The sequence below is a fragment of the Mus musculus genome, chromosome 7 (genome assembly GCF_000001635.26).
Source record: "Mus musculus strain C57BL/6J chromosome 7, GRCm38.p6 C57BL/6J".
Lineage (NCBI taxonomy): Eukaryota > Metazoa > Chordata > Mammalia > Rodentia > Muridae > Mus > Mus musculus.
Window position 1 is genome coordinate 25,459,940 of NC_000073.6, and position 20,894 is coordinate 25,480,833.

A 20,894-nucleotide genomic window follows, 5' to 3' on the forward strand; every position below is an offset into this window, starting at 1 on the left:
AAAGGTAGGAGGAGCTTGAAGCAGGTGGTCACATCCTGTCCACACTCAGGAAGCAGGGAATGAAATATGCTTGGTGTCACTCATACCTTCTCTCCACCTACACAGTCCTGGAGACACCACACAGAGAGGGGCCCTCACAAGGTAGAGTTTGTGAATGGGGCCTGAGCACTTTTAACAGATTTCTCAATGATTCCAGCATGTAGCCATATTTTCTGTTTTCCATTAGATTTCTCTGTAAACTCCTTTGGTGCTAGGGATCAAACACAGAGCCCCACCCTCCTGGGCAGGTGCTTTGTCTCTGAGCTGCCCCCTCAGCTCTTAACTTCTCTGTCTTGTTTGAGACATTTGTCCCTTTCAAATTTTGTATAATTGTTATTATCTGTGTCTTCTGTCTTAGGGATTTCTGTTCCCTAGAGAAAGGACCCATCTTCTCATTTCTGTATCTTTCATGAAAATATACATTGGCCATCAGGGAGACATTGTCAACCACACACAGTTTGTGTCCTGCTTGAATCTATTGTCCTCACTTGGATGCTCAGTGTGGAACTGCTTATGACGAAGGGTGTGGGTAACCACAAGGGAGAAGCATGCTGCTTGTCGTCTTGGGCACAGCACTGGGACGAAGATTTATATGTGTGCGTAGGCTAGAGGGGATCGGGTTGTAGGGGATACATCTGATGAGAATTTAGGAATCACTTGAGGGTGTGATGGGGAAGTGAAAACATACTTGACATACAATATGTGTATGGTTGAAAAAAACCCATTAGGGGACCCAGTCTGATGCTCCTGTCTTTAATTCAAACACTTGGGAGGCAGAAGCAGGCAGATTGTTGTGAGTTTAGGGGAAGCCTGGTTTACAGATGAAGTTCCAGGTCAGCCAGGGCTATATAGGGAGACTCTGTTTAAAAAACAAACAGCTTTAACACACACATAAAATAAATGTAAAATAAAGGAATTATTGTGCGGAGGGCCATGAGCCTTTTTAAATGAAAAATTATTTGAAGGCAGGTGCTATAACTTCCAGGAGGAGGTAGGGGCTTGAGAAATACATGCAACAGCCATTGGCTGAGATCTTCGAGCTGAGCGGAGGGTGGGTTAGGGGACACCGAAAGCATCTGAGAACTGACTGGCATCAGGGCAATATGTTGTTGGTGGTGGATGCAGCATCTCTGACCGAGGTCTGAGATGATGGAAAACTCAATGTGAGGCTAGCACACCTTTGACCCCATCCCAGTGCAGTCTGCGCTGCCTCCAGTGTCTCGGGTGTGGAAATGGGGTGGGGAAGGGCAGGCCACACTTGCATTTGCATGGCTTGCAAATGAAGGACATGAAATGATAGAGTAACACTCAATGGCATTAATTTGTGCAACTCATTCAGGTCAGAGGTTTAAGAGGACAGACAGGGCGTAGTAACAAGAAAGGAACAGGAGGTTCTGGAGAGAGTTCAGTGTGGAGATTGTTCTGAGTTGAGGGCTGCAGTACTGCCTTTGAGTGGCTGAAGCCTTGGGGATTCCACCACAGTAAACCACTCCTCCCACCCAAGTGGCTCCAGACACTCAAAGGCAATAATGCAGCTTTCAACTCACAAACAACTCCACATGTTCCCTCCCCCTGAACTCTCTCCAGCACCTCCTGTTCCCTTCTTGTTAGTATTCTGTGTCAGTTTCTCAGTTGTAGAGCGTGTGTCTGGCACATGCAAGACCCTGGCTTCCATCCAAAGCATGGCAAAACCAGAAACAAATAGACAGAAAACCCCACAAAGTGCTATCAGTGATATATAATACATTTTTATTATGAACATAGAGCAAATTTACAAGTAACTCAGATTTGTCTTAAGCCGGGCAAAATTAAATAATCCAGCATTGCGTGGGTGAAGCAAAATATACACAGGCTGTGTTAGGACTGAAAGAAATCCCTGAGTAGGAGAACTAATTAATTCTCTCCAAAGCCTGTTGGCTTGGCGTGAGACCAAACACTTGATATCCAATACAACCTTTGCTTGACAGGCACAGAGGGTGTGCCTTAGCTCAGAAGGTTCCTGAGGTGACTGTTTGCCTCTCCTCCTGCTGCTGCACTCATCCCTGGTGCCCTGGTGGGGAAGGCAGGATTCAAGGCTACAGAAAGGCCAGGGCCAGGTGAGAGGACCCTGCTAACAGCCCACTTCCGGTGGAGCACTGGTCCACTGGAAGTGCAGAGCATTCCAGGCTGTAAACACTGCCTCTGGCATGGGTGACTGCATTCCTTTAAGGACACACTTTGAATGAGCCAAACAGACAGTAGCAGAGGCCAAGGTTTCCTGAGAGTGCAGGGCAGACAGAATGTCCAGGTAGCCAGGCCTGGTGGCCAGGGCTGCAGTCTGAGCAGGTGGGGTGCTGCAGAAGGTGTTACTGTGGGATTGAAACCTGCACAGGCTCCATGCTGGAACTCTGTCTCAAAAGAAGGAAAAAAGTCAAAACGAAAGGGAAACAGAGGCAGAAACACTGCAGAAGGGCAGCTGGAGGCTGGTGCTGGGTTTCCAGAAACCTAGCTGGGTCCCTCTTTGGTGGGGATGTGGAAAGCTTGTTATTATTTTATTTTTTGAAGGTGAGAACAGTTTTTGTTAGAGTTTAAAAGAAACACAAGAAGGCAGAGAAGCTGGAGATCTCAGAGGAAGAGTGTCCAGGCTCTGGCCAGTATCTGAAAGACAAGATAAAGAGATGGAAAAAGGGAAACCAAGGCTTTTCTTGACTAATTCAGAAAAGCAGGAGGCTTAGCCTGACCCATGACAGTGGTACTGCAAGGGACTGCCTCACTGTTCATTTATTTATTTTTGGTTTGGAACTCATGATCAAAAGGGCTTGAGGGGCTAAGGGAGACAGAAATCTAGTGGCCCTAAGGCAAAGTGATCAGCTCGCATACTGAGAGGCAATTCAGTAGCTACAATTTTCAAATAGTGGATTGTCTCAGAAAGAGGAAAACTCCAATACCTCCAAATATGGCTTCTTTTCAAATAATTTCAACACTCTCCGAAGGTTAGCTCTGTGCTGCTTTTTCACACTCCAGATGTCTGTCAGTCCAAAGTCACCAGCTCTGCTTTTCTGGGCACCTTCCTGGTGGATGTTAGAGATGCTGTCTTTTCTTCTGAATCCTGCCTAGCAGTTTGCTTGGAGTTGCTGACAAAGAGCCTCTCTAGTTGCTGTGAGTGGATTTTCTGGAGAAAGGCTCAGAGAAGGGCTCAGGCGTGAGGGCACAAGGTTCAGAGACTCGAATGTCCCAGATGGGTAAGCATGACAGTTGTCGGGTGTGTAGATTGCCCATGGAGGTTTGATCTTCTCATGTATGGTGGCTTCCAATCAGCCTTTAAAGATATGGGACTGGCCATTTCCTGCTTCTGGTTTGTTTTGTTTTGTTTTGTTTTGTTTTGTTTTGTTTTGTTTTGTTTTGTTTGGCGTAAGCACTTAGGTGACCTCCAAGGTTTATGGAAATTCAAGTCAGACTCTGATAGGGCAGGACTTGGAGTTGGGAGGGGAATGAAGGTGCTCTGAATAGGTCAATTTTCAACAATCTGGGTCAGGAAAGTGAAAGGGTGAGAAATTTTGATACCTCACTCTCAGCCAAATTTGAAAGCCTAGAAGGGTTGAGTTTTCTGTAGGCTCCAGGATCCACCTTTTCTTCTATAGACACTGAAGGAGTCAATAGAGTGAATGCATGAGTGTGTGTGTAAGTGTGTGTGTGTGTGTGTGTGTGTGTGTGTGCGCGCGCGCATGTGTACGTGTGTGTGTGTGCTGAGACCCTCCAGTGAGGAACAGAATCCGGGAATGCATCACTGGTGCAGCCAGCAGGACAGACGGACAGATTATGCTCACTTCTTTTTTACTTCTGAATAAACTGTTTCTGTGGCTCTTGGAGAAGAAGGGGCTGAAGTTGGCCGGTTGGGTTGCTGGGAATTGAAGTTCAGGACAGTGTATGCGACGTCATCCACCTGAAAGGATGAGAGTTGATCAGTGACTCAGCACCACAGGCCTGAGCCTCACCTTGCTGCAGCGGTGGGAGAGGGCTCCTGTCACTCACAGTCAGACATCCAGATGGGCTACAGAGCAGAATGAAAGCCAGATGTGTGCGAGGATGTGCACTGTCAGACTGCCTTTGCCCTCTGTAGGAAATGTGACAGCAATGTGTGTCTGGGGAGGAGGACAGGTTTGTGAAAGTTCCCACTGTGAAAGTGTCCTTATGACTTAAAGCACTCTTTGGTCTATGTGTGTACTCTGTTGAAAGGCTTAAATGATGAAATCTTGGTAAAATTGTTATAAAATGAAGGAAGAGGATCTCAGACCCATTAGAATGGAAGCCCTGCTTTGAGGTCAGAGCAGGTCTAGACTGGAGGAGAGAGTATGATGTGCTGCCCTGCGTGGGCCGGGCTGTGCACAAGCCAACTTGCTGTATTCTTTTGTCCTCTTTTTGAGGTAGGCAGAATGCCCATTGTCTAGGTGACCAAACTTGAGGATCACAGAGTTAGTTCCTTGACAAGAGCCATGGAATTCTAGGAGTCATAGCCAGAAATTAACCACAGGGCAGAGATAATTCCAACACACACTCTTGTAGTAGACTCATGGGACCCATTGACCAGTCTGTCTTTCTGTGCAGTGTTGAGGAGTAGAGACCCATACTGGATTTCACAGTTGTGTCTCTTCAAGAATACTTTTCTCAGCTTGGTGTGGTAGCACACACTTGTCATCCCAGCACATGAAAGGCTAAGGCAAGTGTATGGCCACAGTTCAAGGCCAACTTTGGTTACATAGTTCAAAGGTTGCCAAGGCTGCATGGTGAGATCCTGTCTCAACAAACAAAGAAATCAAAACAATACAGATATCCCAAGTTTCCTCAGAGACATTTTGTAGCACAAACAGCCAGCAAAAGTGGCAGTGCTCACCTTGTTAGGAGAGTTGTCAGAAGGAGCCAGATCTAGGGGAGGAAGAAAGATATCAGTGCACATGAATAAGGCTTTGTGATTTCTAGCAGGTGGAGGGGGAAGAAGGGGGGGAGGGGACCCATCATCAGTTCATGAATTGGCTCCCCCTCCCCAGTCTGGTCTGGACCCATTGCATTAGTGTCATAGGAGGAGTGGGATAGAGCCATCCACGTTTACCCAGTTCACAAGATGCCCAGAGTTGATTCTCAGCAGCATGCCCCAATAGCAAGGAGGAACATAGAGGCCATGGCACCCATATCCAACAAAACAAAAAAGTTTCCCCAAGGTAGAACTCCCACATTGGTAATAGATGCAGGGAAGATGACACTAGGATGGCTCCTGGAAACATGACTTCTTTATGGCCTGTCTAGCCTAGGTGGAATGAGCCCTTCTCCAAGGCTATCTCATGCCATTCTGTAGCTAGGAAGGGTATGATTTGTAGGATCCTTAGCACTGGGAAGTAGAGCTCTCTTCTATGAAAATTCTGAGAGGAAGGCATGGTCTACAATCCCAGGATCCCCTGGCAGAACAGGAAACATGGTATAACACCAATTCTCATCATGTGATTGGCTTTACTTACTGTGGTTGGAGGCTGAGGGTTTGTGCTCTGTGAGATCTCGCTGGTCACTTCCCCTAAATAAATATGAGACACTGTGACTACTATTCCCACACACGGGGCCTTTGCTCCTGGAGTTGGGGTGGACTCTGTGGGCAGCTTCTTCCTGAGAGTTCCTTGGTGTCAGTGATGCCCCATCGCATCAACTTGGCACTGCCTTTCCTCCTGGTGTCTGTGTGCTTAATCTAATCATGATGCCTGCTAGTATTTGTTCTTCCCTCTTTTCTGGACGGGGAGTTTGCTCTCCTTTGCTCCTGGTGCCATGACCACACCCAGGGCTGGCTCTTTACTGTGAGTGAGCTGTGTCCCCAGGCTGTAGCTTCTCAGGTGCTCCTGCACCTGCCTTACTTGACCCTGCCCTGTCTGTCTTAACGCAGGTGGCTCTTCTGTTTCTACTCATGTTCTTGACCAAGAGGATTTTAATGCTTTTTCTTCATCCTAGGGTTTCTTCTCAACCTATCCCTGTCCTTCCTGCTGCTGCTTCAGTCAGCAGGACATGCTACCTGCATAGTCTTGCTGCTTCTTGGAGTCCCTCCCTTCTCTCTCTTCCTGGACTTTGGCTTCCTGACTGGAGGACAGAAGGACATACTTGAATCTGTTCTCTAAGTAGGTGGGAGTGATACCAAGAAACAGAGGCATTCAAGGACCATGAAGACAGGGAGGCATCGCCCACAGGATCAGTGCTGAGAAGCAGAAGTTTAGGAAAGGAGAGAAAGGGGTCCAGCTCAGGCAGAGGGAGAGAAAGAAACCCTTGCCCACTCCCAAGCATGACACTAAGACTTGGAGCAAACAAAAAAGGAAAGACTGTCCTACCCGCCAGACTTCCTGGAATAGAGGAAATATGCCAGCCCTGCTATTAGAGCCACCCCAGCCACAACTCCAATCACGATGCCAGCAATGGCGCCATCTGAGAGGCCTCCTTGTGTTGGGTCAACTGTCAGGGAAAGAAAACACAAAAGGAATGAAGTGAAAGTCTTTTCTAGTGGTGGGTCCTGGACAGTTTTCAGCATGATGTTATTTCTGTTCACTGTTTTGGGAGATATATTTTCTGTGGGAAAGTTAATTGGATGAGTTAAAGTGTGAGGCCCTTAGCAAATGCCTCTTCCCCTCGCATCGTTGTCCTAAGTTTTTTCTCCCTCTTCCTTCCAATCCCCCAATTCCATCAATTCTATCCTGGTGATAACCTGTGGGAATGTGAGACAGGACGATTGCTGTTGTGCATGTTAAAACTTCCAGTGTTTTCATGGCTACATCTGTTCCACAGGGTCTCAGTGTGGCAGCCATGAGTAAGTGGTCCCTTATGGCCATGATCTAATTGCCAGAAGGCACAGAGGTCATGCTCTGTGCAGTGGGGTAGGAAAGCAAGGCAGACTCTGTAAGAGCCCATTTCCTCTGCTGTGTGACTGTGGACACTCAGTCTCAACTTGGCAGGAACTCTGAGCTGTACCGCACTTGAAGACACACCGTCTCTGCTTCCATGGGGTCATATCTGCGTGTGGCCTAAGGGTTCCCCAGGATCACCTTCATGTCTAAGCCCATCAGAGCTCCATCCCGGAGAATGAAAACTAATAACTTACTAGGTTTGAAATTTTGGAATAGACCCACCCCAGTTCTCTCTCATTTTTTATTTAGTATCCATGTAGTTTCACTTTTTGAATGACACGTGTGTTCCAGCCCCTGATGTACTAACACCTTTCATACCTCTTTACTCTTTGTTAATACAGCCATTTGAGGTTCAGCCCTGGCCAGTTTTCTCAAGAGTGATTAATAATGGTAATGTTGGTGACCATGTTAATAATATTTATGATGGAGCTGTCCCTGTGTTTGCATCTGTCTTTATCTATATGGTGAGTCTATCACATTGAAATTACTTCCATTTAAAGAGTGGAAATGCCTGAGGCTTAAAATGTTTTGGTTTTTGTTTGTTTGTTTGTTTGTTTGTTTGTTTTTTGTTTTTAAATGTACTTAACTCTTTGTGGTTAATCAGAGGGAAGCCTGGCTGCCTGATGTCAAGGCTAACACTGATGGCAAGAATAGGTATAGCTAACACTTTCTTACCCTCTGTGTGTGGGAGCTTGGCAAAAATGTTACTTGGTTATTATATTAAATACTTACAAACTACTATGAGCCAGGTAAAGGATGTACTGCATCCTAGAATCCTAGCATTCAGAGGCTGAGGCAGGAGGATTCTGAGTTTGAGAAGTGTCTGTGCTATATAATGAGACCCTTGCCTCACAAAGCTCTGCCAAACTAGTGAAACGAGGGAAGTGGTGATCAGAATGAAGAGGACAAGGCAGAGACCAGGGTACAGAAAGCTGACACACCGCAAGGTCAGAATGATTAACAATGGCAACCTTTCCCCAGATTAGCTTGGAAAAAAGGGGTGGCTGTTACTGAAATTTGAGACCTTACCATCCACTCTTCAGAATACTAAGAATTCTAAGAGCCCTCAATAGTTATATGCTAGCAGCTGGGTGGCCTCGAAGCAACAAACACATTCCTAGAATCCTGGACTCTGCAGAGATGGAAGCATGAAGAAACATAAAATTGAACAGATGTATAACCAATAAGACTGGATCAATAAAAAAGTTGACAAAATTTCACAGCCTTTACTGACAAAAACACTGAACACTGGTCTCTAGCCCAGTGTCACAAAGGCCACACGCGGAAATGCACAGCCAATATGGTACTCAGTGGGGACACTGACAGCTTTGCCTGTAAGATCAGGGAGAACACAGGATGCTGCTGTGGCCACTTTTGTTCAAAAGATTCTTAGGAGCCCTACACAGAACCATTAGTGTAGACAATGACATGAAAGTGATATATAAAGTGGGAAAGTAGATATCTGTAGGAGACACAAACTTGTTTTTAGAAGATCCTTAACATTCTACAGGACATTCTCTGAACTAAATTAGTAAAACCAGCAAAATGTTGGCTAACAAAACGAACCTACCCGAGAGAGCTGTATTCCTCTATATTATTACTGACCACACACAGTCAGAGCTCCCTTTCCTCCTCCTGGCCGCTCTAGAGATTGAACCTAGGATCTCATGCAAGGGTTCAGCTCTGAGCAACAGTCCCAGCCTTAGCAGTGAACCATTTGGACAGAGTGTAAGGAAGTATTTTATTAAGGAGAGCACTGGAGAGAATGAATACTTAGAATCAACTCTGCTAAAGAGATAAAAGACTTGCACTACCAAATACTGCTGTCAGAGATGATGAAAGAAGACAAGAATTGAGAGATGCCAGGTTAGATGGGCTGGAGGTCACACTCTCAATGTTGTTATTGTTTCATTGCTGGAGACTGAGCCCAGGGCTTGAGCATAGTAAAAAATGCTCTACCACTGAGCTATATCCTGAGCTCTGCCTTTTAACGTCTGTTTTGAAACAGCGTGCCACGAAATTTCTCAGGGTGGCCTTGAACTAGTTATGTTAGGCACTCTTCCTTGGTACTTCTGCCTCAGCTTCTCGAGTGGCCGGTATCACAGTCATGAGCCAGACTGTCTGACAGACTTTTTAAGACAGATGATGATATTACTATGGTGTTCTGTCAGTCCTATGCACATTGGCTTAAAACCCCAGTGATATTTTATACAGAAATAGAAATGTCTATTCTAGCTGTCCTGGAGCTTACTATATAGACTAGGCTGGCCTCAATGTCTCAGAGATCCAGCTATCTCTGCCTCCTGAGATCAGGGATTAGAGGGAAGTGCCATCACACCTAACCTTAAAAGTATCCTGAAAAGGAGGAAGAAAATTGCATGGACATCCTTCATGATTTCATAATTATAGTACAATCAATTTAAGCCTATCCCCGACTAGCTTACATATAAACAAGACTCAGGCTATGGTTATTTTATTTGGCTTTGGCAATTACTATAGGATTACCCATAATCTATTCTGCTGCTGGCCTGTCTACCTCCACAGTGGTGAACCCTAGATACTAGCTGTTTCTCCTGGCCGTGGGATGGCTCATTGTCCATCTCCCCCTCCTTCTCTAACCAGGTACTTCTAGTCCACCCTCTAATCCCTCCAGTAATTGGCTGTAGCCAATTTGCTGTGTATTGAAATGCTAAGTGTGGGCCCCCAAGACATGGTTGCCCCAGAGACCAGACAGTTATTTCTCACTGGTACATAAAGATGCCAACAGCCAATAGCTGGGCAGAAGAGACATAGGTGGGTTTTAGGGTTCCTGCTAAGGGATCCAGGGAAAACGGGGGGTGGGGTGGGGTGGGGATGGAGGGAGGGAGGGAAGGAGTAGGAAAATGAGGGGGAGGAGGAAGGAGGATGATGGTAAGGGAAAAAAATGTCGCCATGGGTTAGGAGTCAAGAAAACATGGCCCTGAGGCCTGGCCAATTGGAGTTAAGATCAGCCCAGATGAAACGTATTAAGTAATATCTTGGGGTTATTGACAGGAAATAGATTTTAATAGCATAGAGGGTAGATATCTGTCCAGTTCTAGTACAGATTAAGGCTTAGTGTAAATAATAAAAGTTGTGTGTCTTTTTTCTGAGAACTGAATGATCAAAGGTGGAGTAGAAACTCCAGATTGTGATTAAAATTTTCTACAACAATAATTTTAGTACAAATCCACAATAACCGAACTGTCTGACAGAAAAGCAGACATATAGAGTAGTGAAATAGAATAGACAGCTCAGAACTGCTCATGTACACTGGCCAATGATTCAATTCAAGATTAGTTGAACATGATAAATGTGCATGTTTATGGGCCACTGTATATGTTTTGCATGTATACTATAATGTGCTGTCAGATCAGAGAGGATGGCACATCTCTCACTTCATTTGTCATTTTTTGGTGTTATGAACATTCATCTCTCCTGGCTCTTTTGAAAGAGTTAGTTGGTGTAAAGCAGAGGTGTCCTCTCCAGTTACAGAATTTGGAAAGCATTCTTGCTGTCCAACTGCACCTGGGACCAGAAGAGTTTTCATCAGGCTAAGATTGCTCAATGATAGAAGGATTATCTTTTAAACAAGGGATTGGGGAAATGGGATATCCAGGGAAAAGAGTGATTGTTTCTAAGCCATCACCTTACATCATATAAAAATCAATTCTAAGTGTATCAAAGACCCTAATATCAGAGCCGAACACCAACCATAAAACTTTTAGAAAACAGGATGGAAGCTTCTTGAGGTTGAATTTGGCTCAGTTTCTCTGTCATGGTGCCAGATGCATAGGGCCATGATAAAAATAGATAAAGTGGACTTTAGCAAAATTGAAAATGTTTGTGCATCAGAGGATCTTATCAGTCATACAGCCCAGCAGGTCTTTGTGGCACTTTTCACAATAATCAAGGCATGGACAGTAAATGTCTATCAGTGGATGAATAAGTAAGAAAATGTGAATGTATCTTCACATAGGAGTGCCACTGGACCTTTAAAAGGAGGCAGCTCTGTCATGTGATTCTGTGAAAGAGCCTAGAGGACAGGATGCTGGGTGAGACAGGCCTTGCGTGGGAAACTCCACACAGTCTCTTCCATGATCTCAACAATGTGGAAGGAGAGAGTGGAATGAAGCTGACCAGAGACTTCGTGGAGCAGGAGCGATGGGGAGTCACTGGTCAGGGTCCAAGGTTTAAGACAGACCAGAAGGTTAGGTTTTGACAGGTCTGACACATCAGGGGAATTATAGTCAGCCATAATGTATTGCAAAGAAATGAACAATAAATTTTAAATGTCTTAGCATAAAAAGTATAAAGGAAGTAACAACTGTGTCAATCAACTTGTTTTAATCATTCCTGTATCTAGATATAATTTCACTTAAATGTATTCAATTTTTGTGCCAATTTAAAAACCATTACTAATAATAAACAAAGGCTTTTACCAGGAAAGTGACAAAAAAGTCCGCTTTTAGAATAGCAGAATATATTTGTAAGTAAAACATCTGACAAGAGGTTAATATTCAGAATGTGCAAGAAACTCCAACACTAGTGGAAAAACAAAACAAAACAAAACAAAACAAAAAACCCCAAACATCCCAACTTAAAAACAAGAAAAAGACTTGTAGTCTGTATTTGCAGGGTAACCTGGAACTTGCTATGTAGACAAGGCTGGTTGGGAACTCAGAGATCCCTATGGTGTGCTGGGATTAAAGGTGCCATGCTTAGCTTATTATGTGTTTTACTGTGAATTGATTCGCATCCATCGCCATGGTGGCTGTATTTGTATCTTGAGATGTATTTTTCTCCTTGAAACTTTTACCCATTTTTCACACCCTTGATAAATTGCACCCACCGTCAACACTCTGTAATAAGAAGGGTGGCAAGGTCACTCACATATTATGTCCAGCTTGATTGAGTTGCTCCTCCTGACGCTGACTGGATTCGAGATTTCACACTGATACTCGCCGGCATCTTCCCTCTTAATAGGGTCTATTCTGAGGATGCTGTTGTTCTGGGAGAGTGTCATTCTCTCTGTGAGCTGAAGACTCTGGCTATTGAAGAGCCACTGGATGTTGGCTCCAATGTCATTCGACAAGCAGGTCAGGGTCACAGAGTCTAGTTCTTTGACTGTGGTGTTGGTGACTTGGAGGAAGGGCTGAGTCACTGGCTCTGTGGACAAACAGAGGAGGGGACCAGCTGAGAGTCCTTCATCCTTAGAGATCTCAACCAACTCACAGGGCCCACAGAATGAAACGGTCCTCTGTAGGGTCACATGTTAGAGTTCAAGGTAAGATCTGTAAGGAGAGAGATGTAAACTCCTCCTACCCAGATCACTCAGAGTGACCCTTGTCTCAGGGCATTTGTATAGATTCCTCACCAGGAGCCTCTCCATTCCATAAATCCAGAAACCTCACCAGGGAGCAATGTTTTTCCCAATGATTTTTTTTTGTGCTAACTTTCAGTGAGTGCGGTATCAGGTACCTCTGTCACAAAATAGCTCTCTATTCTGTAATTAATTTGTCATGCGGTTAAGTTGGCCCAGCTAATCTTAAAGATGTCAAAGCCTAGACCACAGGACTGGGAGAAATCCCAAACTAAAGAATTTCTATGAGAAGAAAAATGTTATTTCCTTGCCCCATGGATAGGGACTAAATACCACAGTGAGGAAGTGAATGGTCACAGTGTTATCAACAGCTTGCCACTCTGGTGCTCACTACAGATTTCTCTAAAAGACAAGGTCTCACTACTGTACAGTCCTAGATAGCCTAGAACGTGGTCTGTAGACCAGGCTAGCCTTAAACTCAGAGACCCATCTGCTTCAGCCCTCTGAGTGCTGGGATTAGAGGTGTGAGCCACCACACATGGAGCATACCACAGAGTCACCAGGTGCTTTCCTTGTCCTTTCCTCTACACAGAAACTCAACAGGAAGGTCCCTGTTCTGCAAGCCAGTGCCCTTCACTGTTCTCAGGGATCACCCAGTGCTGGTGTCTGGGGCTCACACAGCTGGACCTTTAGAGCCAGGACACAGTTCAGAGCCAACTGCCCCAAAGTTCACTTTTTCACTTTTCCAGTCTTTGGGAACAAGCAAATCCCCATGTACTCTTTGCTGACCACCAGTGGCCTTTTCTTTCACTATTTATTTATTTATTTATTTATTTATTTATGATTTTTGAGGCAGGATCTCACTATGCAGCTGAGGCTGGCCTGGAACTCACTATGTGTACCAGGCTGGCCTCAATCTCATAAATCTCCCCCTGCCCCTCCCTCCTCAGTGCTGGGGTTAGAGGTGTGCACCACCACACTCAGCCTATGTTTATTTTTAAACCTTGAGAAGAGCAAGTGAAAAAGCATCATCAAATTCCCTGCAACGTGGTTCACCCCATCTCAGCACAGGGCTCCCAGTTATCTCCTGTAACCCAGTCTTCCCATCCCATCACTCAGGGAGACAGGAACAGATCTGGGAGCAGAGCTCAGAGCTGCTGGTCCCCATCTGAGGGGATTTTTCTCCTCTCACTTGGAGAAAATGAATGTGCGCATAGTTCAAAGCCCTGAGTGTTCCTTCTCAGTCATGGAGATCACCAAAGGAAGATGGAAATGGCAGAAGGCATGGGTTAGTGACAGAAGGAAATCTCCCTCCCTTGGGAAGTCCCTTACACCACCTGAGGCTTTTCAAGGCTGGGAGAACCTCCTCCTCCATTCCAAGTTCAATGCCAGATCAGCCAGGAGAAACAGAAAGGGGTTAGATACAGGGATGGAGGAAGCAGCTCTGGGGAGGATTGCATTTTGCCTGTTCCCATAGAAACAGGCTGGAAATGATGCTGGTTTGCACCTTCCCAGAACACCAAAAGACTCCACTCCAACCCTGGTGCTGATACTTCAGAGATCCACTTACCAAGGACTGTAATGTTCTTGACTGTGGTCCTACTGAGGCCAGTGACAGAGTTATTGACGAAGCAGGTATAGGTTCCGCTATTATTAGTAGTGATGTTGGGGATAAAGAGCTCTTGGGAGGATGCATGGGGCTTCTCATTGATAAGCCAAAAGTACTGTGCAGGTGGGTTAGAGGCTGCATGGCAGGAGAGGTTGAGGTTTGACCCTGGATGCAAATAAATATCTGAGGGGGATATAATCGGGGTGTCCGGACCATCTGGAGCAAACAGAATAAAGCCAAATGTGACGTCAGCAGAGGGAAGGGGAAATCCTGGTCTCTAGAAGGCTACAGGATCTGTGCTATAACTTCAGTTAAGCAGGTCCCAGCCAGAGCCTGGGTGAAGGTTAATAGAAGGGTACTCATGTAGTGTGCATGCGTCCTGGTCCATCACTAACACACAGAGAACAGCCCCACTGGACACTCAAGTGTTCGCTGAGCCTGAGTCTGAGATGTCCCCTGTGTCTCCATCACCCTGATCCTCTCTAGATAGGAGTAATCCCTCCAGTTCATTCTAGCTCAGGACTGCGCCTGGCTTCATGTGCTTGGGCTAGGCCAGCATATCATGGCCCACCTAGATATATATATGTGGTGGGTCTGTCATGAACCCAGAAGCGAATGTGTGTCCCGGCTCTAGCTCTCTGTATTTAGGCAGCTGTAGCAAGGATGGGGAAGAAGTTACTCACAGATAATGTTCAGGCTGAATGGGTCACTTCGGTTGACACTCACTGGATTCCGGGTTTCACACACATAGGGTCCTGTGTCATTCCTCGTGACATTGAGTAAAGTGAGAGTCCTGTTGCCCTCAGACAGCTTCAGCCTGTCACCTTCTGAAAGGCTTTCACCATTTCTGCTCCACAGGTAGTTTATATTATCAGGGTCAGTGTAAGAGTCACAGGTTAATGATACGGAGTCGTCACCCTCCACGGGATTGGAGTTGTTGCTTGTGATGTTGGGCTTTAATAATATGGCTGTGCAGATAATAGAGAGAAGATTGCCCTGTGTGGTACCTCTGATCTTTACAATGGCCTCTTTCAATCCAAGCTGGTCTCTTACCTCCCTGCCAACCCAGATCCTTAGAGAACCAGGCAGGAGGCAAATTATAGGCAGATGGAGTATCTGAGTGCTCAGAGAGGATGGGGTCTCCTGCACTGTGTATGGGAGAAGCAAGGCTCTCTCCTGAGTAACTGAGCTGCAGTTTGTTGATGCACAGATCCAAGTCTCAGAATCAGAGACCTCCTCTTATGTCCTGGTACTCACTGACTGGTTGTCTGCCTTTAGACACAATCTGTCGACTCCCTCCATTTTCCAGGACAGCTGCTGCTCAGGGTAGACAGGTGCCCTCCAAGCCTTTGCTGTTCAGGGTTGTCCTACAGATGGGCAGTGAGGACACTTCCCATTGAGCTTCCCAGAGAATCCTCACAGCCTGTCAAATACCTCACACAAGAGACTTGCAGTTGCCTAGCATTCAGGTTGGGCCGGGCTACAAGGTGGGCCAATTTTGTCGGGTGTTTGGTGTTGACTGACATGAGTAAGAAGAGATCCCCCAAAAGAGAAGCCTGAGTGCAAGAAATTATCTAAAAGAATAACAAGTGCCTAATAAGATCTCCAGGGTGGGGAGGCTGGAGATGTGGCTCTGGACAGATAAACTCATGCCACCCAGGGCCTATGTGACCCTGACTCAGTGACTGTATCTACTGCCTCAGTTTCCCCATAATAGGACATATGGTAAATGATCATTGCCATGCCTGCAAATGAACCTTAAAAGGAGCAATGATCTGACCTTCCATAGACCAGAGTCTGTTACTATTTGCTGCAGGAAATAATCCCTGGGCTTGACACCCTGGAGAGCAAGGAGCTGCCATTTGTACACGGTTTCCTCCTATCATTTTAGGGCTCTCGATTTTCCTGGGAAGTCTCACAGGAACATCACAACAGTTGGCTAGTTGTCTTTCATACCTCTCCATGTACGCAGAGCACACTGGGTCTCAGAAGGAGATACCCAGGTGACCTACCTCAGACATGGCTCTAGTCTAGGCTGACTGTCAACAGCCTACCAGCCTACAATCAACCGTTGTCCCTGTCAGCTCTAACAAGAGGGCAAATCTCAACCCAGGCTAACAACTTCCCAGGGTTCCTGGAGTCCAGGCTGGGTCTGGAGCAAAGTTTCCTGGTGCTCACCTCTCCGTGAGATTCTCATGGTTTCCTCAGGCAGGCCCTGCTTGAGCCCTGAAGGGTCTTTCTCGAGGCCATGCTCAGGATAAGCAGCCTAAGTTACTGTGCAGAGTCTGACATCCTCACACTGAGTTACCTCACAATCTCTTCTCTGAAGGAGTGGGTCCAAGTGAGGCATCGCGGTTTATTGCTGTATTTCTCCCCTCTGTGTGCCCCGAACTAAATGCTCCCACCACAATGTAGGGGACATAGTTGAGTCATCAAGGATTGACAGTGCTGTGTGGGAAGCAGGATTAACTCTACCCATGACGCCGAGGTTACAGATAATTACTTACGGTGTACATGAAATCGCACAGTCGCCTGAGTACGACGATAGTTTTCATCTGTCATATCTAGTGTGTAGACTCCCATATCCTTCATGGTGATCATTTGGAAGAGCAGGGATCCATTGCTGTATATTATCTCTCTGCCGCTGTATGCTTGCCCCGTGAAATTCATATTACTATTTGGTACAAATCGTGCAATTTCTTTGTCTATAGCCGTAGTGTTTCCCTTGTACCAGGCAAAGGCTCCAAGCGCCAGGGGCAGATTGTGAACAAGTAGAAGAACATTGTTGTCTTCAGCAACCTGGGGCGGCACAGCCTCAATGGTGACTTCAGCAGTGGTGGCAGGGCTCCAGGAGGCTAAAAGTGAGGCTAAGAGGGAAGAGAGAAAGACCTATCAATCTTAGGACCTTTGCAAAACCTCTCAGCCTTGCTGTGCCTGTGTCCTATTGGGTGGTGGCCAGCAGATCACCTCCATTCCTCATCTTTCCACTGTAGGAAACGCTCTTCTCCGGCATTCACACAGCTCACCTCTCACTGCCCTCAGACCCCAGCTCACACTCAGAGTCTTTGCTGAGTGTAGGCCTATCTTCTCTGACCCCCTCCTCTAAAGACCCTGCACCTTCATTTTCTGGCCTTTCTCTGCTTTGATTTTTTCTGAAGTGCTTGCCAACCTGACCCCACCTAGATGCCCTCGCAGGTCTGCCGTTTTACACATAGAACTAGGGCTTTGTGTGCAGGGCTAGGTGGGTTTTGGCTTAATCCCTGCTGCCTGGAACATGCTCATATACCTGTTTGCAAATCAGTGTCCCAGAGCCTAGTGTATTTGCAAATTTCTCAGTGTAGTATGCAATAATTCTGTTTACTTGCCCCAGTTTGGTTTTTACGTGGAGAGTCACCCTGACAGAGTTGTGGACTTCAGTCTTCAGGATATCCTAGCCAGTGCGATAAACTTAACAATAGCAAAGAACTGAGTTACTCCTCACCACTAGCCAATTCACACTCACTGAGAGCTTCCTGTTGCCGTCAAGCTTCAAGCAGAAGCCAGATGTCCCTTCTCAGGTTCCTTTCCTCTCCCAGAAGAGCCCAGCCAGTCTCTGAGCTCCCCTGCTCTCTACTGGGAAGGAATATCTCCTTACCTGTGAGCAGTAGTCCTCCCCAGGGAACCTGCCCTTTGTGGAGATGTGCTGAGGCCAGCTCCATGTCTCTGCTGCCTGCCTGCTAGCTTCTTCTCCAACACTACTGCTAAGCCAGGCTGCCCTGATATCTGCCCTGCTTTTCTTAAAGGAGCTTTGTCTCCTCCCAGGGGAGGGCACCTCCCAGATCCACGTGGGCTGGGGGTGGAGCCTGTGAGTCTGACAATGCTGAACTCCTGTCAGTGTGGGCCTCCCGTCCTTCTATTCCTCTTTCCAGTTCAGTGTTCTAGAACATACTCCGAGCAGCAAGGCTGAGGAGTGCCCTGTGCCCTGGCCTTGGGGCTGTCAACTGCAGCAGGAGTTCCAGCATTTCCTGTAGCCTAGAGTGACACAAACCCCCATGGGAGCCCTCTGTGCCCTGCTCTCAATGCTCACAGAGGTGGGGTTTACTCCAGGCAGGAAGTGGCAGAGTTATCTGGAGGGTTAAGGAAAGGCCTAGCTGAGTGATGACTGGGTAGGACCTGATCCATCGTCACTGATGACACCAGTCATGTGTCTGATCCTAGGATACAAGTTGTCTCAGGGGCTTCATATCCTGGGTGTGCAGGAGGAGGTGACCTGTGTGTCCTGGAAAGAGGACTGTGTGCTCCACCTTCCTATGGAGGGTGCCAGGGAGACCTCCCCAGCTTCCTGTGCTGGCCAAATGTGATTCAGGTCTGCCCGTGCCCTCCGTAACCGTCCCAGGATGGCTCTGTTCTCCTTGGTGAATGCCCTGGGATTTCCCATCTCTCCCATGGATGATGGAGGATGGAAGGGACCACATCGGCTGTCCTTGCAGAATGGAGTTCTCAGAGATACAGGAAAGAGCCAGGAGGACAGAGTATGGTTAGGTGAGGGAGCTGGCTCCAGGTGTGTCAACTGGGATGGAAACTGCAATCCAGGTTGCAAGATAGGTTCTTGCGTATTCTTTCGTTGGTCATCCAGATCCCGGGAGCTCTGTGGGGGTCTGGCCTCTTGGCACTGTTGCTCCCTCCACTGGGCTGCAAACCCCCCTCGGCTCCTTCAGTCCCTTCTCCAACTCCTCCATCTGGGACCCCATGCTCAGTCCAATGGTTGACTGTGAGCTTTCGCCTTGCCTCTGTACTTGTCAGGCTCTGGTAAAGCTTCTTAGGAGACAGACAGATCCGGCTTCCATCAGCTAGCACTTCCTGACATCCACAATCGTGTACAGGTTTGGTGGCTATATGTTGAATGGATCCCCAGGTGGGGCAGTCTCTGGATGGCCTTTCCTTCAGTCTTTGCTCCACACTTTGTCTCCGTATTTCCTCCTGTGAAGATTTTGTTCACCCTTCTAAGAAGCAGTGAAGCATCCACACTTTGGTCTTTCTTCTTCTTAGGCTTCATATAGTCTGTGAATTGAATCTTGGGTATTCTGAACTTTTGGACTAATATCCACTTATCAGTGAGTACATATCTTGTTTGTTTGTTCCTTTGTGACTGAGTTACCTCACTCAGGATGATATTCTCAAGTTCCATCCATTTGCCTATGAATTTCATGAAGTCATTGTTTTTAATGGCTGATTAGTAGTCTGTTGTGTAAATGTACCACATTTTCTTTCTTTCTTTCTTTCTTTCTTTCTTTCTTTCTTTCTTTCTTTCTTTCTTTCTTTCTTTCTTTCTTTCTTTCTTCCTTTTTTGTTTTTCGAGACAGGGTTTCTCTGTATAGTCTAGGCTGTCCTGGAACTCACTTTGTAGACCAGGCTGGCCTCGAACTCAGAATTCCGCCTGTCTCTGCCTCCCAAGTGCTGGGATTAAAGGTGTGCGCCACTACCGCCCGGCTGTACCACATTTTCTGTATCCATTAGTGACACATGGCCCTGGCCAAACATGTGGCAGAAGATGGCCTTATTGGATATCAGTGGGAGGAGAGGCCCTCAGGCCTGAGGCTGTTCAATACTCCAGTGTAGGGGAATGCCAGGGCAGGAGAATGAGAATGGGTGGATGTGGGAGCATCCTCATAGAGGTAGGGGGAGGGAGGTAAGGATAGGGGGGTTCTGAAGGGGAGACCTGGAAAGGGGAAAACATTTGAAATGTAAATAAAGAAAATATACAAGGGGTGGTCATGGCTCAGGAGTTTTTTCTGTTGATTATATGGTCCAATTTCGCCCCCTGGTGTTCAGGAGGAGACCTGCAGCTCACATCTGGGTTGCCCTAAGGATGGTAACAAGGCTTTCAAAACTGTGGAGGAGTTGAGCACTAAGGTTTCCAGGAAAGATCCCAAGTGTATAGATCTTTTCAGGATCCATTCCTTTTTTTTTTTTTTTTAGCTAGAGACTATTATATCTGTGAAATGAGACTGACTGCCATTTGATCTGCAGTTCCACGGTGACTAATGAGGTTGATCTCCCATTCCCATGTGTCTAGTAACTTAGTTGTACATCTTGTTCCTGGGCAGCAATATCCTAGAACTGTGCTTTCTCTATAATTGCTTTATTCTGACTTCTAAATTTTAAAGCAAAGCACTTTCATTCACCAACAATAGCATATTTTAGAATTGTAACATTACAGAGACAAAGTTTGGAGCTGAGACAAAAGGATGGACCATCTAGAGATTGCCATATCCAGGGAGCCATCCCATAATCAGCCTCCAAACACTGACACCATTGCATACACTACCAAGATTTTGCTGAAAGGACCCTGATATAGCTGTCTCTTGTGAGACTGTGCCGGGGCCTAGAAAACACAGAAGTGGATGCTCATAGTCAGCTATTGGATGGATCACAGGGCCCCCAATGGAGGAGCTAGAGAAAGTACCCAAGGAGCTAAAGGGATCTGCAACCCTATAGGTGGAACAACATTATGAACTAACCAGTACCCCGGAGCTCTTGACTCTAGCTGCATATGTATCAAAAGATGGCCTAGTCGGCCATCACTGGAAAGAGAGGCCCATTGGACTTGCAAACTTTATATGCTCCAGTACAGGGGAACGCCAGGGCCAAAAAGTGGGAGTCGGGGGGATGGTATGGGGGACTTTTGGGATAGCATTGGAAATGTAAATGAGGAAAATACCTAATAAAAATTATATACATATATTAAAAAAAGAATTGTAACATTAAAAACCACAAAAAGGAAGCTTCTTAGTGTGTGTAATTCCTGGTGTGTTAGTATTTGAGATGCAGTAGCAGTGAGTCAGCATTCCTTGGAATTTGTTTTATAAATTCATAATTATGATTATTTAAGCATACTTATGAGTGTCTTCACTCTCTATAGTTTTTATAGGTGAAATTCTTGTTTAAAGAACTATGGGCCCTAATTGTTGGTACTTACAAGAACTACACTGTACAGGAATATTCAAAGGATGAAAGA

General features: G+C 46.2%; 1 protein-coding gene and 1 long non-coding RNA gene across 6 annotated transcripts in view; one reads left to right on the forward strand and one right to left on the reverse strand.

Moving 5' to 3' along the window:
* Positions 1-20,894, forward strand: part of 4732471J01Rik (RIKEN cDNA 4732471J01 gene) — a 189,599-nt gene that overhangs the window by 83,121 nt on the left and 85,584 nt on the right. The gene's annotated exons all lie outside the window — the stretch shown is intronic.
* Positions 1,763-17,708, reverse strand: Ceacam1 (carcinoembryonic antigen-related cell adhesion molecule 1). Of its 5 annotated transcripts, NM_001039185.1 has the most exons (9): positions 17,532-17,686; positions 16,405-16,764; positions 14,581-14,865; positions 13,859-14,113; positions 11,859-12,134; positions 6,378-6,498; positions 5,529-5,581; positions 4,910-4,941; positions 1,763-3,961 (listed from the first exon to the last, which is right to left on the reverse strand). In NM_001039185.1, the coding sequence occupies exons 1-9, from the start codon at positions 17,593-17,595 to the stop codon at positions 3,842-3,844; spliced, it is 1,566 nt and encodes a 521-aa protein (NP_001034274.1). In that variant the 5' UTR covers positions 17,596-17,686; the 3' UTR covers positions 1,763-3,841. The 5 variants fall into 5 exon arrangements, with proteins under 5 accessions (NP_001034274.1, NP_001034275.1, NP_036056.2 ...); NM_001039186.1 differs by lacking the exon at positions 5,529-5,581; XM_030242604.1 differs by lacking the exon at positions 6,378-6,498 and having other exon boundaries at positions 3,934-3,961; positions 17,532-17,708.

Excerpts from the sequence above, each read along its gene's own strand:
- Ceacam1 (NM_001039185.1), bottom strand. The coding sequence starts at position 17,595 with ATGGAGCTGGCCTCAGCACATCTCCACAAAGGGCAGGTTCCCTGGGGA. Across the intron at positions 14,866-16,404 it reads TGTGCGATTTCATGTACACC|CCATATTATTAAAGCCCAAC; the intron begins GTAAGTAATTAT and ends TTATCTGCACAG. Across the intron at positions 5,582-6,377 it reads TATTCCAGGAAGTCTGGCGG|GGGAAGTGACCAGCGAGATC; the intron begins GTAGGACAGTCT and ends ATATTTATTTAG.